At 47.6% G+C, this 23199-nt stretch overlaps 1 protein-coding gene across 1 annotated transcript; it reads right to left on the bottom strand.

The window, feature by feature from the left end:
* Positions 1-1304: 1304 nt before the first annotated feature.
* Brd9 (bromodomain containing 9) lies at positions 1305-23157 on the bottom strand. The gene is made up of 16 exons (XM_051182733.1): positions 22993-23157; positions 22215-22429; positions 21881-22031; positions 20455-20515; positions 19784-19928; positions 19059-19169; positions 18301-18476; positions 16169-16301; positions 14723-14798; positions 13212-13307; positions 11217-11349; positions 9046-9157; positions 8403-8441; positions 7597-7696; positions 5443-5610; positions 1305-1956 (listed from the first exon to the last, which is right to left on the bottom strand). The coding sequence occupies exons 1-16, from the start codon at positions 23042-23044 to the stop codon at positions 1856-1858; spliced, it is 1869 nt and encodes a 622-aa protein (XP_051038690.1). The 5' UTR covers positions 23045-23157; the 3' UTR covers positions 1305-1855.
* Positions 23158-23199: the final 42 nt, after the last annotated feature.

Below are 23199 nucleotides of genomic sequence, written 5' to 3'. Positions count from 1 at the left end.
GCAAGCCAATGGGTGACACTCAGCGAGTGAGATTGGATTTACCCTGAACCCTGCCTAATCAGCTGTTATGATGAGTTTCTGGTTTGTCCAGGAATGTCTGGCTTCCAGGGCCTCCCCAGTACCCAGAATTGAACAGTGGCCAGACTGCAGTATCGAGTGAAGGGAGGCCACCTGAATAAGGTTGGACTTGGATGTAACGATGAAAGGTAAATACAAGGTCCTACTACTATGAAATACCCAGAACTGGTTAAGTCCAGAGAATGTGCTGGTGACCTCAGTGAGCACGGAGTTTATAGGGTGATGGGAATATTCTGGAACTTAATGGGGGGTAGTGGCTGCATAATATAAATATGCCGAATGTGTCACACAAATGGTAAATGGTTAGATTTATGCCACCAATTTCACCAAAGATGAAAGGTCTTTCAATAGTGAAGGCACTGGGTTGTTTCTTCTGTTCCTCTGTAAAGGTGGCTGGGTGCCCAACTGTCAAAACAGTCTATGTTCCCATGGTTCTACCTGTACCTCAGGTTGAGGCCCAGGAAACAGCATCTCCCAAGGCTCATGTTAATCCTCCTACTGTGGGGACCACAGAACGTGGACCTCCCGAGTGCAGCCCAGATGCTCTTTGCTAGCCCAGGCTCCCACTGCAGCTTCACTACACTGACACCACCTTGGTCACGTGTAGAGGACCTAGGGCAGTGCACCAGTGAGGAAGAGATCCTAAAGAAAAGCTCAGATCCTATCAGGTTAGCACTAAGTCATGCTGCAAAGCTAGCTGGGCTTGGAAGCCTCATGAAACCTAGAACAGCACATCACGTCACATGATGCTGTGGACCCAGAATCAACCTTTCCAGTCTCCCTCCCAGGCAAGGGCACTGGCCCAGAACTAAGTTAGCCTAAACAGAGAGGTGGCAATATCAAGGCAAGACACATTGGTCCCCCGGAAGCAGGCAGTCTTTAACAAGTGCTGCTCCTGGCTCAGATAAGACACAGCTGCAAATCACTTAACTAGTGCTTTATCCAGATGTGAGATGTTCTGTCCTTTGCCGACGACTGTGGCAAATCTCAAGGACTCCCATAGACCGCTGCTGCTTGTAGCCCTGCTTGTCTGTGCCTGGAATGCCAACTGCTAAGCCCTTCTTACAGCCACAGCCCTTCTCCCTTCAAAACTTAACTTCCTTCTGCAGCTGGCCTGTGAAGGTGGGGTCTTCTTTGCTTTTTTTTTTAATTCCCAAAAAGGAGCAGGTGTCCAGCTGGTCTACAGGATACAAGAGGTGTCCCCACCATCACAATAGACAAAATGATCATAGAGTCACCACCTTAGGCATCTCTTTATTAGGACCCGTGTTCATGTTTTTTGCAAATACAAACAAGGTACTCAGCAAATACATCCAGTTTTGAAACATTTTATGGCTCTGAATTCTTCATTCTAAAATGTGGGCTGGTTCATTATTTGTCAGGGACACAACTCCATCCTCAAGTGACCACATAGAAAACAGAAGCTACCCTCTGAAGGCCTGTTCTGCAGCCACCCCTTTGAGAGCTGCAGGACAGCTAGCTGTTCAGGACTCGTGTAGAGTGACTGTGTGCACATTATTCATCATAAACAAGCTTGGTTTCTGGGACGCAGAAGAGACCAACCCTGTTGTGTTCTACTGTCACTGCTCAGAACTTATGGGACATTACTCCGTTTTGTTGGGCCGCTTCTGTGGACATGACAGTACAGACAAGCCGCCATCTTCCTCGGGCCATATGCCAGAGGGGATGAGACAAGTTTCTGTCTTGTGACAAAAAACTGTGTATTGGAAAAAACTTAGAAAAAAAGAAAAAATAAAACATCTGGAAAGTCCACAAGTTAGTTCTTGGCAGAAGCTGGAGGTTCTGGAGACTGAAGGAATTCGTAAGGGTCATGCGTGACATCCGGCTGCTCTCCAACACTAAGGCGAGAAGGACTTCCTGTAGGTTTAAAAGAACATAGCATTTAAGTACACCAAACAGATCTGCAAAGCTTATGGAACCAACATCTCTGATATCTACAGAGATAAATGTCCTCCCTGTCACCACACACAGGTACATTCATATCCCAATCTGAATCAGGGCCACCTGTGACCTCCTCGGGCTCTACTTTGACACCCTGATCACCAGGTGATCAGAATAAAAAAACAAATCTTAGGCTTTCTTCTGGCAGCTGCAGTCAGGCTTCCTTCAAAAAGAGCAGGATTCATTCTGTACACAGCAGGATGCATGTAAGGTCAGAAGAGAACAAATGGCGGTGGAGGCCCCGGAAAGTAGTTCCTAAAAGGCACTCGCTCTATTAGGCAGGCTTGGTTATCGTTAATCTCACAGATACCAGGGACTAGAAGACCACAGAGAAAAGACAGACATTACCGAAGAAGCTAGCATGAAGTGTTTGATGCCGTGCTCACCAGATTGGAAGTTAAAGAGGCTGACTGAGCAGAGATCTCAGGATTGATTTGGAGCTATAATGGCTTTGCTGAGTCCTGTGATGGGATGGGACCCATGTGGGAAGAGGAGACTCTGCTGGACGTGAAGGACTCATATCAGCATGTACATTTTAAAGTACAAAAACAATCGAGAGGTGATAGGGAACAGGAAAAGCAAACGAAGGAATCCATCTAGGTCACTCAAAGGCAAATAGTGTAAGATTTGTGTCAAGCCAAAATTCACACAGAAAAAAACTGACAGAAAGTCAAATGCTCTGCTAGTAAGCTGCCGGAAGGCTTTAAAGTCTAAGCAACAGTTCACAGAAGACATAAGTGATAAAACTTCAAATAAAAATATCTTCCCCTGCCCCCGAGTTTATTGTGTATATTTCTCTCCTGTAATAAAGTACACTTGGGGTGAAGGGTTTTCTTTTTGTTTGTTTGTTTGTTTTGCTTTTTAACCCAGATCTGGTCCTTTCAACAGTTAAGTATGGCCAATGGAAAGACAAGAGCTGTGGTGTTAGCCCAGAGCCTGTCATAACTAGGTATCTAGTTCCAGTGGCGGGCATGGCAGGCTAAGTGCAGTCCTGATTTCCCTTAAGTCTTATGCCGGAACAAGCAACACAAGCTGGCCCAACCAAGACTATCTGGGGCAGGGAAATGCACACGCACAGTGGCCCCGTGGTGGCAGCACTGCTCCGGGATAAGGGGGCTAAAGGCTCATGGAAAACAACTGTGTTTACAGAGGTCTAGATGGGATAAAGTCTCCGTCCATTCTACCCCTCACGCTGTTCTGGTGAAACAAACACAAATGGCGAGTTTGTGTTGTGCTATAATGGATCTTGACAATGTTCTCTTTTTAGTTAGCCATCCAAGACCAACTGGGACTTGTTTGGAGTGGACTGAGGTAGGCCTTCAGAGACCTTGCTCCTACTCTGTGAAAAGGCTTCATCATGTAATGGTTCAGTGCCTTACAGACTCGGAAAAGCACCTGGAAGGTGAAAAGCAGCAGTTAAAGAATCTGAATGAAGGCTCCGCGCTGGTTAGTTTCTGTCAACTTGACTCAAATTTGAGTCATTTGGGAAGGACCTTCGGCTGGCTTGTGGGGGTGTCTGTGGGCTACTTTCTTGATTGCTAATTGATGCGGGAAGGTCCAGCCTACTGTGGGTGCTACCAACCCTGTGCCGGTTGGCCTGGCTGCATAAGAAAGATGGCTGAGGAAAACCAGAGAAAGCAAGCCAGTAAGCAGCAGTCCTCTGTGGTCCGCTGCCTCTAGATTTCTACCTTGGGCTCCTGCTCTGGCTTCTCCTCATGTTTCAAAGTTTAAGATGAAGTAAGCTCTTCACCAGGTTGTAGTTAGTGTTTTATCACAGCAACAGAAAAGCTAACTAGGGCAGAAACCATAAGGTTGTTAGGTGGAAAACCCAGAGTGGGCCAACTTCCCGAGTTGTTGGAGAGGGGCTCCTCAAGCCACTGCACTGCTGTTAGCTGCATGCCAGAAGGAGGCAGTAACTCCACTGCTGATGACACGCATGATGTGGCTGAAGGATATGGCAAAATCAGGTTGAGACTGAGTTACACGCTCTCTTCCTGCTGGCTGGTTTGCATAGTGCTAGATGGTGAGCTACTACTCGGGGAAGAGAACTTGGTCTCACTTGGTTATGGACTCACTTGGTCAGCCACTGTGTGTGGTGGTTTGAATGAGAATGGTCCCCTACCCTCATATTTGAATGTTTGGTCCTCGGTTAGTGGAACTATTTGGGAAGGGTTAGGAGGTGTGGCCCTGTTGGAGGAGGTGTGTCACTGCAAGCCGAGGCTTCAAAAGCCCATGCCGAGCCCTGCCGCCTGTGGAGGAAGATGTAGCTCGTAGCTACTGACCCAGTGTCATACTTGCCCACCTCCATTCCCTCTCCACCATGATTTTGATTTCTGAAATTGCAAACTATAAGCAAGCCCCCAATGAAGTGCTTGTCTGTTTGCTTGCTTTTGTTGTTGTTGTTGTTTGTTTTAAGACAGGAATTTCTATATAGCTCTGACTATCCTGGAACTCACCACATAGACCATGCTGGGCTTGAACTCATGGAAATCCACTTGCCTCAGCCTCCTGAGTGCTGGGATTAAAGGTGTGTGCCTGGCACTTTAAATGCTTTATTTTATAAGTTGCATTAGTCGTGGTGTCTCCTCATAACAACAGGAGAGTAACTAAGACACCAGGCAGAGTGACAGAATAGTGACCTGACTTATGTGTAACAATCTACTTTGATTGAATTAACACAGGAAGAAACTCACATATACATTGTAGTCCAGGGCAAAGGCCCTGTAGCTGGGGAGGTCACAGGCCTCGCTAGGGAAGCTTTGCTAATTGGATGTGATGTGCCTGTTAACCTGCCTTTGAAACATTTGTTCACGCCCATAGAGTACTACTGCTGTCAGCCTCAGTTCTTAAGAAAAAAAGACTGTTGATGTGGCATAAGGTGGAGGAAAATATCACTCACCCCAAAGCTTAAGGAACATCATGGAAGGAGAGACCGAAGGAATGACCTACCTATGCTCCTATAAATAACTCCAATGAACTCACTGGTTCACTAAGGTACACTTGGGTAAAACTGTGTCTTTGGGCTACTTTGTTGCCAGTGCTACACCTGGGGAAACCCTACAACATACGCAAGCATTTTAAAGAGCCAGTATCTGAGATCCTACACGTGGCTGGATACCCAAGGGTGTTAGCGGTGAGGCTCATCTCTCCTTAAACAAAGAAACCCCTCACCAGGCATGGTGACCATTCCTTTGGTTGATACAGCCAAGGAATACAATATGGAATGGCAGAGGACAGGTAGCAACAAATCTATAATAAAAACAAATATCCTGGCCCCCACAGATGCACAAGGTAGACACCTCCCAGAATAAGTCACTGCATGAAGGCCACCATCTTGGCTCTGTGGGCCTGGTCCCCCAACTCAATGCAGCCTCCTTCTATTAGCCTTCGTGAGGCCCTTACCTGGAGGGTGCTGCTCCCTTTCAGAGGCGGTGGACAGAGAGCTAAGGTTGGAGGATGGCCGGGAACCTCCTCGCTCTGCTTGTGCTTCATGTAAATCCTGCAGAAGCCTGGTTGTCTCATCTAAGTTCAAGTGGCTATCATCATGGTCTAGCTCCTTCTTCACTTTCCCTATATGACAAAAATGATGCAATGCTGGTAAATGTAGTCAGCACACACAGACACAGAGCCCAGCTGTTGTGTAAGATCACTCCTGGAGGAGCTCACAGCAGAAGGAATCCCATTTGATGACAGACCAGGACAGGTAGTACGCAAGGGAGCAGACCCAGTGTCTCTCATTCAAGCAGAATGCCACGTTGAATCTCAGCCACCCAATGCACCAACACTATGGACAACTTTGTCAACAGGAAAGATGTGTCTGTCTGAGGCTGGCCTCCTGCCATAAACAGAGAAATTGGACAGAGTATGCAAATAAGGACACTGAGCAGAGTCTCCACCCAGATCCCAAGCCTAGAAACAGACTAGGGCCCAGTGTTGACTTGTCTCAGCAAAGTACTACCTTGAACCTGTGAATGGACACAGCTTAGTCAGAGAAGCCAGGAACCCACATTTGCCCTGGATTAAGAATGGCCTTAGGACCATTATGGAAGAGGGCGGAGAAAGAAGTGAGTCAGAGAATCGGGGAGTATCCTAGGAGATGTGTCTCCTAATCGTATCAGAAACTACACCCATGGTCTCACCAACATGACTGCCCAAACATGGGCTGAACAAGGGCAATACATTGCAATGGTCATGTCAGAGTAGATGGGGAAAAGCCCATGAGGCCTCAGTCCTACACAAAGAACTATGGGCAACTAAGAATAGCTGCGAGAGGAGAGAGGTGGTCTTTCCCAGGGAAGAGAACCTCAACTCATTGTCCAGTGCCAAATGGTCAGCCTGAAAACACACATACAAGAAACACTATATGGACTGAACAGGTCATATGTAGGAATATATATGTATATACATACTCATTATACCCATGTAACAACAGTTAGTGAAAAAAAAGAGGCCATGAATTTGAAAGAGTGGAGAGGACAAATGGGAGGGTTTAGAGAAAGGAAAACTGAGGGAGAAATTCTGTAATCTCAAAAATAAAATAAAACATTAAAAACAAACAAACAAAAAACCCCGAAACAAACAAGCAGGCTTAAAAGGTGTCTCTGGGCCATTCCCAACAAGACCTGGGAATGGTTCATGGGATCCAAACCACTTACTGTCCTGACAGCACAGGGAGCCACAGTCCAAGGCATCACCCCACCCAGAACCTGGGATATAAACTCTGACTCCTGAAAATGAACCTATAAAGCAGCAAGGAAACACACCCCACACCGTGAGGGTGAAAGGGCACAAATGACTGGGGTAAAGCTCGCAGGCAGAGCACTGAACAGAGCGCCTGGGGTAACACACTGGAGTGTTAGAAGACAAGTTGAATGGGACTTCCCAAGATAAGGGTAACGGCATCTGTGCTGACACACTACAGAGCAAGAGAGAGAGGAGGCCTCAGCCGCTCAGCTGGCAGAGGGCAAGGTCAGCCTCAGCAGGCAGGGGACCCTGACCTGTCTAGGGTCAGGGACAGGTGTCATTTCTGCTCAGCCTAGCCTAGCAGTCTGACCAAGGGAATCTGAAGTAAACACACTTATGTTTCATGTATTTCCTAGTCTCTTACAAACCAGTGCTTTTTGTTGTTTGTTTAGTTTGGGGTTTTTGTTTGTTTGCTTGTGTTTGGTGTTTTTGGGAAAGGGATTGAACCCAGGGCACTGTTCATGCTAAAGCAAACACTCCACACTGAGCCGCACAGTACTTCTGACACCAGCCTCAATTGGGTTTTTAACTCATAGGGAAACCAGCAGATATTACCTGGGCGTCCTTGTCCTCTAGCTTTGACACTGTTCCCCTGGAGACAGCATCTGATCCCATATGCTGGGGATGCAGCTAGGCCCTTGGCCACACACAGCCCACAGTTCTGACTAGTGGTAAGTTAATCCTGTTATTTGCCAGGGCAGCTTGTGAATCCAGAGAAACCACATGATGATGCTTTCTTACTACATCACACATCACAGGTAGGGGTGGAGTCCATGTGAGAAGACACATCAAACAGTGCCCAAGGTGCCTCACCCAGAGAGCTGAGCATGGACACATCCAGAGAGACATCAGGATACGGTTTCATTGACATAAAATCCAGAACGGGGCCACTATCTCCCAGTGAGTCCCCAACCTGCAGAAGATGAGAAAAAATACTGATTTGAGCCCACCCCTCAGTAAGTAACATGAATGCACACTATCCTAGAGGCTGCAGTCCAAGCTTATTAATGGAAGTGCAAACCCACACCCAGGGACCTACTCAAATAGACACACCTCTGACTTTCCTCTCTACTAAGAGCCAACGTCCCTTTGCTAACTTCTTAGGGAATTCATTTACACTATGGGAATATGGGAGGCAGGCCACAGGGAGACCAAGTAGGCACATGGAACTCAAGGGCCCACCGCCACCTTTTTCAGGAGCAATGTGGCAGATTCCAAAAGCAAGGGTCAGTCTGATTTCCCAGGGCTCTGGGAGCTCCTGCCCCCCAGCTTCTGCTCTTACCCTCAAACTAAGGACTCACAGCATTCCCTGGTTCTGAGACCCAACCACACAGGCACACAGGTCTCTGCTGGCAGTGGATAAACTTTGCAGCACAAGACCATAGTGCTGCGTACCATGTTAAGTCACATAGGAAAAGGGGTCCCCACTCTCCTTGAGGACAGAGCCTAGGTGATTGCTTTGAACTTGTTTCTGAGCTTAGATTAGAGCCCTAGGTGACAGGAAAGTGGTGACACTGAAGTCCCTCTAGCAGCTCCTGAGTGGAGTGACAAGAGGCTGCCTGGCCACTCACTGCAAGGACTGCCCACACAGACCCCAAACGCTGAGCTTGGACACTCACCTTCACTTCATCCGCAGGTCTCATGGGGATGCTCCTCCTCTGCCAAGTAACAAGATAGGAAACAAGTTTTCCCACCATTTTACATTGCAGGGTAATTCATGTACACTACACTAACAGAGGCTCATTCACTGCCTGGGGTTCTGCTCATTATAACCTCACTATATCCACAGCTGAAGCAGGGGTTTTACAGGACTCTTCACAGGTGGTAGTGAAGTTAGACCACGAAAGCCTGGGTTTGGTCCCTGGAATCCACAGTGGAAGAAGATAACTTTGTCCTCTTTTCTTCATATGTGCACCAAACATCACACATCCACAAAGTAGTAAGAGAAAGGTTTTTAGACAAATGGCCTGTGCTAAGGTTAACTTCTTGCTGGAAAGAAGTAAGTACCAGAACAAGAGCCAAGTACATGCTGGTAGGGCTGAAATCTGGGTGGGGCACAAGATTTCTCTGCTCATCTCTTCAGACAAAGAGGAGGCTACCAGGCCAAAATAGTTCCAGAGCTAATGTGGACAGATTTTTTAGAACTCCACCCAGCCAGAGGCTGCCTCCCTGGAATCTGGGAGGGCTGAATGGGCTCTTTGCACTGGTGTAGCTCCAAGAGTTGGACCAAGAGCCTGGGCCCACATCAACTTCAAATCCCACCTGCTTCAGCTGGAAGATCATCCTTGAGTGATCTCCACCTGTGATTTGGTCCAGGAGGTCATCTACCATTTTCTTGCTATAGCTCCCAGCATCCTTCACAAATTCCTGCAGGCTAGAAGGGAATGAATAATGTGAGGGAATGTGCTGAAAAAGCATCATGTTCCAATTTCAAGATTCAAGTCTAACAGCATGACTCCTGATTCCAGAAGTCCACTGCCAAGCCTCTCCTCAGTCCTCTGGAGCTTCCCAGGTTCCCAGGTGTGTGTGTGTGTGTGTGTGTGTGTGTGTGTGGTGGATGGGGGAGGCCAAGGGGGGGCTCTCTAACAATTTTCAAAGTGGTTCATGGCCAAAAAAAAAAAAAAAAAAAAGAAAAAGAAAAAAAAAAGAAAAAGACTGAAAGATCTTCAGGAAAATTAAAGAGAACAAACAAACACACAAAAGGCAGTAACACATGCAGGTACACAATCCACATAAAATTATAAGACATACTGGTTAATCTAAAGAAGGCTGCCTGTATCGGCTAGTCTGACTGCTAAGTGGGCACATTTTTTGGTACAATTTTATTTCTGAATCAAATGAATAGATTAAAAGTAAATAAAATCCATGATGTAGTCAGAGAACAAAAGTCCCCTAGAATATAGTATCCAGGATGACTCCATAAGACTCCTAGGCCTTGAAGACCTTCAGAGAGAGAAGCAAGGCTGCTGGCTTAGAGCTAAAGCTAGATAAACCCATTTGCTGACAGAATACAGAATACAGGGTGCCTGGGATACTCTGACCATGTGTACAGAGGGGCACTCTTGAAGTGCTCACAGACCAACCCTGATGGCCCCACGGGCCTGGACATTTGTTTGTGCATTGCCCCTGAACTGTGAGGTGCTGCCATCTCCAGGTATTGATTGCTGTGTGACATGTGGAACACATTCCAGGAGCAGACACTTGGGGAAGACAGTAGGATGTTAATGGCCTGGGGACAACATACTCCCAGTGCCCTCAAGGAACAGAGCTCAGTAAAGGCGACATAGGGCCTGCTAGTCAGCATGGGCTCTGACTATGGAACTGAAGCTCTACCTGCTGACTTGTCACACTTTTCTCTCCCGAAGGAAACCCTTCTTTCACTTCTATTTTAATGCCTCTTTGGTCACAAAAATTTGGGTCAGGTATTCATTTATTAAGGACGAAATCGAATGTTTCTGTTTTGTGTTTTCAAAGATTCTAATTTTTTAGAGGCTAGCAAGGTTTAATTGTCCATAAAACTTTATCTATAAAGATGGCCCACTTCTATTTTGTAGAGAAAACAAAACAAAATGCTGACAATATGGAGATACAGTCTTTCCTCTGTGTTTCTAAAAAGATTTATTATTTCTTTTAATTATATGTGTGCAATCATACCTGTGTGGGACGTGCTGCCATATGAGTGCAGATGCTTGCTGAACAGGCAGTTGGATCTTCGGGAACTGAAGTTACAGATAGTTATGAAGTGCCTGACATGAGTGCTGGGACCTAAACTCAGGTCCTCTGCAAGAGCAGTGTATACTCAGTCACTAAGCCATCTCTCTAGCTTCACAATGTACTACATTCTAGGCCCTGTTATAGACTGAATTTTGCTTATGTCATCCTACCTCACCCCACTCAAGTTCATCAGTTTCTATCCTAATCCCAGTGCTACAGAACGTGACTGTATGTGGAGACGGAGTCTTCTGAGAAGTGATTATGGTCAAAAGGGACCACTACAGTAGTTGCCGATCCAATCTGACTGCTGTCATAAGAAGAGGAGACCAGGACAGAGGGAAGGTTATGTGAAGACAGGAGAGAAGACAGCATCTGTATTGAGCCAAGATTACCAAGTCTTGGGCCTCAGAACTCCAGCTTTAAGCACAGTGAGGCCTTCTTTAGTCCTTGGTGCTGGAACTTGATTACTGTGGCCCCAGATGACTAATAGTCTCCAGGAAACATATCTTGAAACAATTGTGAAAAAGCTTCTTGTAAGTATATGTTTGCTAACACATTTATGCTACAGCCTGAACCACTGCCTTCTTCAAACTGTGCTGAGCTGCAAGACAGGCCCGGGCAGGAGAGTGGACAGTGGCAAATGGTACTGGAGTTTCTGCTGACACCACCTGGCTCCATTGCAATGCCAAGCTCTCGCGTGTATGTGCGACCTGGCTTACCTCAGTGCACACTGCACACCAGTCTCGTCCCCATATGCCGAATACAGAAGTTCCATCTCATCTGACTTCAGGTCCCCAAACACAGAGTTGTTCTGCATTGAAAGTGCAGTGCTGGCACTGGAGAGGAATGTAACTAAAGAGAAGGAAGCAAAGGGAAGGTCAGAGTCATGCTCAATGCACAGCCACTGCCATTTTGCCTTCTAACCTGAGCCCATGCCTGGTTCTTCCTTTTTCTTCCTGCTTGAGCACAAATGCAGTAGCAGAAACTGCCCATGGGTAACTGCACTGTCTATTCGGCACCCCATTTCACACCTGTGGACCACATATGTACAACCACACACATTGGAGCCAATATGGTTTGAGAAAAGTTACACAACCAGGGGGGGGGACAACCACACCCCCCCCCCCCCCCCAACCCCCCCCCCCCCGGGAAACCCCTCCTAAAACCCCCCCCCCGGAGAGTGAGACAACAACTAACTTCTCCAAACACACTAGTAGATGCCAGTTGAAAAAAGGAGCAAACACCCATACATAAACACTGAGTCAAACTAGAACCCAGAAGGATGGAGAGACAAGACCATGCGGTAGAGTACATAGAGACAGCTTACCTGACAAGGAGGGCTAGGGCCCCTAGACTGATAGCTGGGAGCCAACAGGGGTCATGACTCGGACCCCCCTGATGGGTCTCAGCCAGAAGGCTGAGCAGTCTAAGAGACCTCAGCAGTGGAGCCAGGATGTACCTTGCGCCCAAAAGGGACTTTGCAAACATATCCCCCATGGAGGGATAACTCCTTTTAGAGATAGGAGAGAAGCTAGCCCACCACAGGACCAGCTCTACATGACCCTCAACCGGGTGGTTTCCCCCTACATATTGTAGTGGTGGGGGTTGGGAGGGGAGGGTGTTTAGAGTCCATGGGAGAGGGTAGAGAGGGAGAAAGGGAGCCCGGCGGGAGGGAGGGTAGGCTGGGGGGGGGGGGGGGGGGGGGGGGGGGGGGGGGGGGCGGGACGACAGAAACAAGAAAAAAAAAAACGCTTTGACTCCAATTTAAGTTGAAGAGCACGTGACTGGGGAAAAGTTTTATTTTTTTTTCCACAGAAAATGAAAAGATGTGGTCTCTTCCAGACTAATGTGGTTGATCACACCTGACCGCCTGCGGTCAAGCTGTCCTACATTCCAAACAGCTGGACAACGCCCTACAGAACGCTGGATTCTGAATCTTCTTCGCCCCCCCCCGACACCGCCCCCTACCCCCGGGGAATTTTTTGGAAAGAACGACCCCCAAATTCCCAATTGTGTTTGTTTGTTTTCATTTAATTGGACTTTGTTATATAATTAAATAAAATACTCTATATGCATAAAAAAAAAAAAACAACCACACACATTCCCAAACACACTAGTAGTCCATTTATGGCACACATACCCCCCCCCCCCCCCCTTTGGGTTTTGGCGCCGGCGCTCATCACCTCAAGTGGTTTGTAGTCCGGTGTAAGAATGACCCGGCTGGAGGTGCTCAAAGGTTAAGAGCACTGACTGCTCTTCCAGAGGACCTGAGTTCAATTCCCAGCAAAACATGATGGCTCACAACTATCTATAATAAGATCTGGTACCTTCTTCTGATCTGCAAGCATAACACCATTACATAATAAATATTAAAAAAAAAAAAAAAAAAAAAAAGAAATGAATCCCTCCGTAAGAACGGCAAGAGTCAAGGCTCCTGGGGAGGGAGGGAATGGCAGCCTGAGTGAGGAAGATTAGGAGCTCAGTCTGAACTCACCCTTAGTGGAAGCAGAATGCAAGCAGGAACTCTTCACCAAGTATGACTTTAACCCACCTATTTAATGGATCTAAACTTCATTTGTCTTAAAATCTGAATGCAGTCACAGTAACAAAACCATGAAGAAAATCATGGAGGAGGCACTGGCGATTTCAGCATCCCCACTGCCAGCCAAACCACCCTTCAGTTCCAGAGAGCTCCCGCCAGTCACTGTACTTACCTTTATTTCTTCTTTCGTCTTTGAAACCCAATGTTGTAAAACCTGGGAGCAACTTGCTAGATAGTGAACTCAGATCCACAGGGTGTGTCTCCTCCTCTGCAGAAGACACAGGAGAGGGAATGATCAAGCCAGCCTGATGGCTCATCAGCAGTGATGAGCATGTTCTCTAGAATCACCTTGCACAGGGAGGGGTGGGAGCATAAAGACTCTACATTTAAAAATGATTTTGCAAAAGCAAAATGTAATTCTCAGAACTAGCACCATTTCAATTTGGTTTTGTAATTACCTGAAAGTTAACACCATGAAAAAAAAAAATACCTAAAGCTAAACAGATGTCTAAATGTCTAAAGCTAAACAGATGGTTCCATTGGCAAAGTGTTTGTTTGCCTTGTAAGCATGAACTTCTGAGTTCAATCCCACCAATCTGTACTTAAAAAAAAAATAAATTTAAAAAGGCCACGATGGTGCATGCTTATAATTCCAGCATTGGGGAAGTAGAAATGAGTACATGCTTGTCCTTGTCATGTCTGTGGGCTATCATGCCAGTAATACTTTCATCTTTGCAAACTGCTCACTCAGCACCTATATGCGATGGTTAACACTCACTGGCCATCCTCTACATGCTCATCTGGTTACACAATCTGCTTTCACATATACATAATTTCTCCAGTCCTGACAGGAACCTTGGTTTCCACACTGACTTCCTAGCCTAAGTACAGGCTACCTCATCTAGTTTCTCCTGAAGACCACAAAAACATGGTCCACTAACAGTTAAAATCAGAGTGTCTATCCCATACACACTAGGAAAAAAAACAAAAAACAAAACAACAACAACAAAAAACTGTTGATTGAGGGCTGATTGAGGGCTGATTGAGGGCTGGGAGGAAGAATGTCAAGAGGCCCAAGAGCTGAGGGAGATGTCGACCTGTGCAAGAGAGACTCAGGCAAAGCAGGAAAGTGTGAGCCAACATCACTGTGTCTCATCCTTCCAAGTGTGTCTGTGGGCATACTGCAATCCCAGGGACTCAGTCACAGGCACAGCTGCTATCTTAAGATGTTCTGATGAATGAAATGATCCTCCAGGTTGGTGTGCCTGGTGGCATTCATGTTTTCACTAAGACCTACCCTGACGTGATCACCTAACCTTCCCTCTAGAATACTTCTGAGCTTCAAGTATGTAGGTCAGCATTTGGCCCATGAGGAAGCAGTACTGGCAGAGCTGGACAAAACCTTCCTCCATCATCAATGAAATTCAGCCCTTAAGAATCGATCACCACCCTGAGAAACCCAATGGATGTCCAATGACACTCTAGCCCCTTTCATGATACACATAGGCCCCACTGTGCACACACTCAGGATGTATGTAGAAATGGGAAGGCAGGCAACTGTCCTGCAGTCTCATTACCAATAGTGGTGACATGTGAATGTGTTATACGTGCTCAGCACCTCAGAGCATGTATAGAGTTTAGAGGACAACATGCAAGCAACCAGGCCCTGCACCGAGCACCCACCATCAGCATCAGGCTCAGCTGAATTCACCACACTGTAGAGCAGACTTCCATCTCCAAGCTTCTTCAGGTACCCCATCTGCAAGGAAGTACCACCAAGTGTCATCCACTAGGGGAAACCTTGTGCCATCTACTAGAGACATGTGACATGCTAGTCACTCCTCCAGCAGTTTCTCCATGAGAAAGAGCCAGACAATCCCTCTCACAGGGGCAGGGATTAGACTGGCCTGCTTGTGACTGATGGCACCTGCTCATGATTAAATACACCTGATTATGACCAAAGACACCTATATATGGTCAAAGCACTGCTTAGGCACATGATCCCTGCCAAAGAGTTTCTGAATAAAAGCTATGTGCAAAAATTAAAAACCATCCATTAAGCCTGAACAAAATGAGATGAAGAGTGCCAGCTAAGTAAAAGGATCGCACCACACTACAGAGGTCTGCACTTCCATCTCTAAGTTCGGAAGAAACATTAGAAACATTGCTCCACTAAAAACCTTCCACAAAAGGCCTTGACTATTTCCCACAGGGGCCTACGGTCTTATACAGGGACTCATGTCAGGGGGCGGAAGGAGTATATGTGCAGATGAAATGTGCAAGGAACTGGCCAGGTGCATGAAGGGCAAGCTCTTGTGATTGTAAGGGCCCCTGCGACAACGTCAGAGAGAATACAACAAGTAGGGCAGAGGCAGGGGAGGTGGAAGATCCTGGATAGCGGGCACCAACAATATACCCAGGGTACTGGGGCCAATGCTTCTCAAAGCAGTATTCACACTAGAAAGGAAGAAACATGACGTGGCCTGTGGCACTGGAGGAAGCAGGAAGCTTCACCAGACAGCTAAGATTTCAGTAGATGCAAACACAGTAACCAACACAGCCACTCTAAGTTGTATATATACATAGTGTGTATCCACACAGGCACATTTCTTGGCTCTACCTGACAGCGTTTTACCTACCACATGGATATCTGTCCTGGTTAGTTTTATGTCAACGTGACTCAAGCTAGAGTTATCTGAAAGGAGGGAACCTCAATTAAGAAAATACCTCTGTAAGATCCAGCTGTAGCCAGGAAGTAGTGGCACTCACTTTAATTCCAGTACTCGGGAGGCAGAGACAGGCAGAGGCCAGCCTGGTCTACAGAGCAAGTTCCAGGACAGCTAAGGCTACACAGAGAAACCGTGGCCCCAACCCAAGCTGGATGTAGTGGGGAAATACCATATTCTATGTTCAGGGTGGCACCGCCAGCATAGCGATCTCAGACCCCTCTGAGGACATAAGACCAAGACAATCAACGAGCTGATCTGGCTCTGGCCTGAACTCCTGGCAGTCAGGAGGTACTCTGGCCAGATCCTAGGACTCTCAGTTCTGATAGTGGTACCTGGTTGCAAAGGCTTGAGTGAGTGAGGCCAAGTGGCATGGCCCTCAGGGGAGGGTCACAGATACTACCTTGCCACCTGGGAGAAACCGGTTAATCCTGTCCCGAGCCTCATCAGCTGCGTGCTCTACCAGGGCTAGCACATGCTCCTCTGCAGTGCTGTCTGTCAGGCTGCAGGCATTCCCTTCAGGCTCAAACATGCAGCTGTAAGGCATGAAAACCAAGTGTTATCATAGGCACTGCCCATTGCTCCCCAACAGTAGCTTCTATGAACAGTCCCCTTGCAGAGGCCAGCAGGAAAGTACTAGATAGAGTTTATTTCTCATAGCATTCCTGTGTTCTAACCATGTCCTTATACTTAGGGTAAAAAATTCAAACCAAATAGAACCGCTTATACGTTCCACATCTCAGAGAAACACTTGTCTTCTTACAAACAGGAAAAATAAAAAGTGACAGAAATTACATAGACATTAGAAGGAAATGGGACAAAGCCCCTCTGTGTGGAGTGTCACATTTGCAGTGACGTAAAGCTGCCAGAAGCCCTGGGCTTCCCAAGGAGGGGCCGTTCTGACTGAGAAGCGCTGGCAGTGCGGAGCTAGCCTGTCCCCTACAGAGAGTACAAACAGGTAGACAGGCGCCTCTCTGTCCTGGAACAAACGGCTGGAGAGATGTTGCAACAACAGGACAGCCTGTAACTAACACAACAGCTCCCTGGAAAGCCAACCCAGGAATAACAGTGCCCCTTGGCCGAGCCCCACGGCACTGGCACTGACAGTCAAGCAGAATCTGTAGCATTTGGTGGACAGTACAGAAACTCAAATTCTGAAATTTGGGAATTCAGAAATAAATAAATAGAACAAAACAAACAAACAAACAAACAAAAAAAGACTCCACAACTATCCATTCTATCTAAAAGCCGTAGAACCCACAGATGAGGGTAGAATCTTAGTGACAAGACCATCTACACCAAGGCTACTAACTAAAACCTCTGCAAACCTGAGGCAACCTGAGAGGCCAGGTACACATGAGGGCAGCAGATGTCCCTAGAGAGGACAATGGGCACCAGGAAGAACTGTCTCCTGAGAGGGAACCTGCCTCAGGAAAGTATGCCCTTCTCCCAACTTCACATGATCCGAGGCCACAGGTTGGTCACTAACTCAAAGAGGTATATTGCTTAAATGATGAGTGTGGTACTCATCACTCCATTCTAAGCTACTCAATTAGTCACACAACATAGCTCAAACCACAGTCAGGGCGGCCACATGCTGGACAGTGATGGTAAAGAACCATGTAGGGTTCCAACTTCCTATGATTGCCTACATGCTCCTTTGGTCTGCTACTGAAGACATAACATCGGTTCAGCCTCGGTGCTCACTATCCACAAGACAAAGGGGCACCATGAAAACCTTCTGGTGTGGGACATAGATAATGCCCTCTGAAGGTCCCTTAATTAGTTATGGCCAGACAGACAGGAGAAAAGCTTCAGAGAGCCATGTCTGAAACACCCTGACCTTCCTGATGCTCATCACCAGGCCACCCACCTTCCTAGAGCCCTACAGTAGTCAGCTTTTGGACACTGTTTCATGGTGAGTGCTGGTGACCAGGGTGGGCTCCCTGCAACTGTGCTCTGCACAGGTTAAGAACAAAGGTCATTAGCAGGCGCTATGTGTGGAGGGCACATACTAAAGAGATGAATATCAGCAAATAGGATGTACATCATATAGTAACGACTAACTGGCAACATGCACTGCAGGGATAGCTAATGGGCCTGTGGGTCCCAGTGCATGTGGCTAGCACACAAGCGGGTGGTCTTAGCACCCTTGCATCTCACATTTATCAACAGCATGAGTTGTGATGGTAGCAATGACAGCATGTGATGAGTGACTATCTTACCCCACAGAACTGCCCTGCAAGATCCAGAGTCTGCAAACATACACAGGTGACAGACTAGTATCAGCTATGAGACACAATCACCTCATTTTGGGGCAGGCAGAACAGGGTAGCCATTTCCCTCTCAAGTTCTAGTGCCAGGAAGGCATCCAGTTCAACGCCTCTGGGCTGCACCAAGGGGCTTCGTGGAACCTAAGAGTCCTTAGAGACCGTGCTCCTCCATCCAGGATGAGATGCTCCACAGGTGCCCCTCGCCCTTGTCTGGGCAAAGCACTGCTGTCCTGCTTGTAGGTAGAAGCTCCACGAGCCTTACCTGATAACTTCTCTACTCGGCTTTTTTGATTTCTTGGTAGTTTCTACTTGCACTGGGACAACCTCGGGAACAGGTTCCTCAACTGCTGGGTCTTCACTGCCCAAGAGAGCTGCCTGCTGAGAGAAATCCATGTCCTGCATAAACGACATGCTGCGCTTCAAAGCTAACAGCCGCTCCTAGAATCAGAAAGGACAGAGCAGCAGGACTTTACCTCTCCCTCAGCCACGGAGCCGTGACGATGGGATGGCATGGGATGGCCACGGCCTCACCTGGCCTAATCGCCACCTTCCCAGACGCTGCAGCGGGAATGGTTGCGAGGGCTCAGCATTCAAGGTATGGCACAGAGATGGTGGTGAGGGAATGGTGGAGCCCAGCAAGTGTCCCTTGACTATCTATGTCAGGCTTCTACAGCTGGGCTTACAGTTTAGATCTAGGAAGCTACTTGGAATGGCCAAAGGATAAGTTCATACTGTTGAGGGTGAGTCAGGCTGCCCCCACAAAGCGAAACCACAAGGTAGACTTGTGATCCAGTAAGACTGACCCTAGATCCAGAACGTTTTACCAGCCTCATATAATGGCACCTCTAAGCTGTGTGAAGGTGCAGACGGGGGGCAGTGCCTGGAGGACAGGGCAGTCTAGAGCAGGGGTCAGCACCTGGGTGTGGCGGATGGATGAAGCGTGTCATTCATTGTGAGCCTGTGAGGCACAGAAAGTTAGAAGACTTCGGCTCAGTGCCATTGCTCTAGTGGGTTTCTTACTTTGCTCATCATCTTAAAGCCCGCGTGCAGGATCTTCTTGGCTAACTTGTAGTACACCGTGTCTGGTCTATTGTAGGTCATCGCATTATCACACATTAATTTGAAATCTGCCTAAGAAGGAAAAACAAGGAATTTGCCATATAAGGAACAGCAAGGTTCTCCCATTCTTGTCAAATGATGCTAAATGGGAAGGAATGAAATTCAGCAAGAAGAAGCTCAGGAAGACAGATTTTTAATAACTAATGAGAGACTTTTCATAATAATCCATGAGTTTTTATTTGCATGAGGCATTCCCCAGTGAAAATCTGGTTAAAATCAATATATAGAATTCTTTTTGTATGTTAATAGTATATTTTATGAGAAAAACTATACAAATATTCTAAGATCGCTTCTCTCCTCCAGCCCTCCTTGCTATCTGGTAGGAGGAACATTGCTATAAATAGGAATAAGAAGCAACATGTCTGCTTCTTTAACCAGAAGTGAGGAATGGAGCCGTTCCCCATCACTGACAGTTTCAGGGAATTACATGCCCTCTTCGGACCTCCAACACATGTAGTGCACATACACACACATAAAATAAAAATACTACATCTAAGAGGAATTATTTAAAAAATGACTTGAAGCACATACACAGCGTTCAATATGCGAGTGGGCACAAGCACACCCACACACATGCACATACACACATTTTGCAAACATTATTTCAAGAAGTAAAACTCATTTACCTTAAATTCCGTGACCGATTTATATTCATTAGCTACAATCTTGTCTTTCATTGTGCCAAAGTCCATGGGATGTTTTATTATCATCGAATACCCAGGAGCAATTGCATCCGTGACAGGAAAAGCAAAAAATCCATGAGGATCTTTTCTGAAAGCAAAGATATCTTCGAAGTGAACAAATTCTAAAGTCTGAATTTCTAAGTGACATAAACATTTTTACAATCCACAAATTTATATAGCTAAATTTTAAATTGTTTTAAAACTTCAGTGGAAAAACATATATGCCTTTTAAAAGTTGTAACTTATATTTTACATACAACAAAAATGACACTGTCCCAGCTCTATCCCTAACAGGCAATGCTCTGGAGGCAGCACCACAACACCAACTTCAGATGGGACAGGTTGGAACACAGCATATGATCTCCCTGGCCCTAAAGTTGTGGCCTGCACCCTGTTTGTCCACACTGCTAGATTGGGAATGCCTAGAAAAGGCAAACTGTCACACATCTTGTGGTGACACTGGGTGAAATTCAGGGTTCAAAGTGTCTCAAGATGGGGAGGAAGTGCGGGGAGTGTCCTGGAGAGGCAGGAGGTGGAGCATGGGGTTTAGAGCACCTAGAGAAGACGAGGCATCTGTCTCATGGATGACGATGACAGGCGGGACACGGGGTTACCTCTGTAGCTGGCGAAGGAAGTGCTCCAGGAGCCTCTGGATGGGTGTGCTCTCATTCTCAGCTGAGTTTATAAAGAGAAAGCAAGGAAATAAAATCAAACAGCAAGACTTCATTTCCCTCAGTAGAGATCTCCATATCCATCTGCTTGTGGAACTGAAGGCCAAGCAAGAACTGAGAACTTGGGGGCACTGCTCCCTCAACACAGGCAGGTGCGGCATGTCTCAAGTCCCATAAGGCTACTTCCAGTTCCCATCACAATCCAGTCTGGTGCCCAAGACAAGATATGGAGGAAGCAAAAATGTGGACTCCCTGGTCAGGACACAGCATGCACACAGATCTCCTGAGGACTGTGGGTATCTGCTGAGTCTCTGAGCTCACAGTCAGCCTGACAGCAATCTTCCTGACTGCCCAGGGTATGTGCAAAGCAGCACTAATCTCACAGTGACTGCACTGTGTCCTTCAGATTCACTAAGGTCAGCAGCTGTGCCAATTTGAAGACAGCCCTGACTGTTGTTTCCTGGAAATTTACTATGATAGTGAGCTGCTCAGGGATGCGAGTTACTAACAAATAGCACCCTTTCCCACAAGGACTACAATGGTTATCTCAAGGAGCCTTGATAATTTGGGGATTGTCAGATCTGCAGAAGAACAATGAAATTCTTCCTATCACTTCTTTTGTAGCCATCTCAATCTGATTCTAATATTAGCTTTCCTGATAACCCATGTTCTGACACCCAGCCTCTTCAGTTTCTCTCCACGTAGGAAGACATATTCTTGCCTAGAAACGGAAACCTTGGAGTCCTATACAGGAAGTCTGGGAGCCAGGGAATCCAAGAGCCAAGACTGAGACTCCATGTAATGTCATCCCTGGCATGCACGGGCAGCCCCAGGTGAGAAATTTATCAAAGACCTCTAGCTTCCTACATGTCATTTTGAGGTCACTTTAAATAACTCCAGACCTACCATGAGAGCCTGTGTTGGGGTCTCTTCTTCCCAAGAAGAATTCTCCCAAGGAGAATTCCCATGTTTCCATATGTGTGTCTTATGTGACTCATGAAAGGCTATTAAACTGATGGTGCTGTTTGGAACAGTAAAGCAAATAAAGCCAAACTTCTAGACTAAATATTGGCAAGCTTTAACCAGATTTTAAAAAAAGAAATACTGTAAGCTGGGTGGTGGCGGCACACACCTTTAATCCCAGCACTCAGGAGGCAGAGGCAGGCGGATCTCTGAGTTTGAGGCCACCCTGGTCTCTAGAGCTAGTTCTAAGACAGCCAGGACTACACAGAGAAACCCTGTCTCAAAAACAAACAATATTATGGGGTTTGTGTGACACATACATATGGTTGGTGTCTATGGCATCTGTGCTTCTGTTACTAAATGCCCCCAACAAGTGGATAGCCATGCTACAGACAAAACAGAAAACGTCCAGGGACAGTCTTGCCTGGCTGTGTTCGGCAGGCTCTCACTGGTCGATCTGGGGGTGGCTCCACCTCCACCTTCTTTCCAGGGTCAAAGGCATCAGCCTCTCCCTCGGAGTCGCAGTGCTCCTTCTCCCGCTTCCGTTTCTTCTCTTCCTATGAGTATCAAAGAACAGAGGCCACAGGACTGCGGGAGCTCTTTCAGATCAGTACGGTAGGCCCTGCACACCTCTGCCTTCCGCAGACTGGGAAGAAGACCCATTCCCGACACTCTGTAGGCATCAGCCAAAGATGCCCTGCCCCGGGAGCCCAGCTATGGCCAGGTCATTGCACCTTTACCTTCCGCTTTCTCCTCTCCTCCTCATCGAGGTGCTTCTCCTTCTCTGACTTCTTCTTCTTTTTCTTCTTCTTTTCTCTGTGTCTCTCGCGCTCATGGTCTGACCTATCATCATAGTAGCTGGAGTCGTGGCCAGATCCTGAGAGCTCTGTCACTTCACTTCCTCCCACCTTGAGCACCAGTTTCAGAGGCTTCTCCAGTGGTGTGTCTGTGTAATCTGCACACAGACCGTGAGTCAAACTTGCAAAATTCTGAGGGGGGGGGGCTACCGCACCCCTGTGGGTGTCACTATGGTAGGTGGCACCCTAGGTGAGTCTAGACAGTAAGGAGTTGTCAAAACCACGGGGACTCTCGGACTAGCAGGACTGTGTTCAGGTCCTCTATCAAACCACAAAATCACCACTGAGGCTACTCCGGGGATCCTTCCTACCAGGAGAAAGTACATCACCCCGACCTGAGACCCCAGACCCCAGTTCCTTTGCGGAAGCCCCTCTTTTTTGCTGTAGGTCTTCCTGGTGCCAGGCAGGAGGTCCACAGAGGCTACAGGACTCGAGATGCCCATGGCCTCTTCCTGTGAACCAGGAAAAGCCGCTGATGCCCCCGCCCCCTCCCACGAATGTCCGCGACCCAGCTTTAAGCCCCTCCCTCTCAAGGGACCCGCCCGCCTCAGGCACCTCCTCCACAACCCCGCCCAGCGCAGACCACGCCCTTCCCCTGGAACACCGTTTCCCCCCCCCCCGCCAGTCCCCGCAGCCTGGGCCCCGCCCGCGGGCTCCGCACCTTCGTACGACGAGCGCCACTCCGCCTTGTGCTTCTTGTGCTTCTTGCCCATGGCTGCGATCGCAGCGGATCGGGGGAGAAGCGGCTGCCCGCAGCCCGATCTGCGCCAGTCGGAAGTGGCTCCTCCGCCACCGCTGAGTACTTCCGGGTCGGGGGCGGTGCTTAGTGCGCGGCAGATTCGAAGCACGGCCGGGCCGGGCGGGGCGG

The sequence above is a fragment of the Phodopus roborovskii genome, unplaced genomic scaffold, assembly GCF_943737965.1.
Source record: "Phodopus roborovskii unplaced genomic scaffold, PHOROB, whole genome shotgun sequence".
Lineage (NCBI taxonomy): Eukaryota > Metazoa > Chordata > Mammalia > Rodentia > Cricetidae > Phodopus > Phodopus roborovskii.
This window is presented reverse-complemented; position numbering and strand designations above follow the sequence as displayed.

What these genes read in the sequence shown, in the direction of transcription:
- Brd9 (XM_051182733.1), bottom strand. Translation starts at nt 23,044, where the DNA reads ATGGGCAAGAAGCACAAGAAGCACAAGGCGGAGTGGCGCTCGTCGTAC. An exon ending in AGGAGAGGAGAAAGCGGAAG is followed by an intron (nt 22,032 to 22,214) that starts GTAAAGGTGCAA and finishes TGATACTCATAG; the next exon opens with GAAGAGAAGAAACGGAAGCG. An exon ending in TGATCTTCCAGCTGAAGCAG is followed by an intron (nt 8,442 to 9,045) that starts GTGGGATTTGAA and finishes GTTACTTGGCAG; the next exon opens with AGGAGGAGCATCCCCATGAG.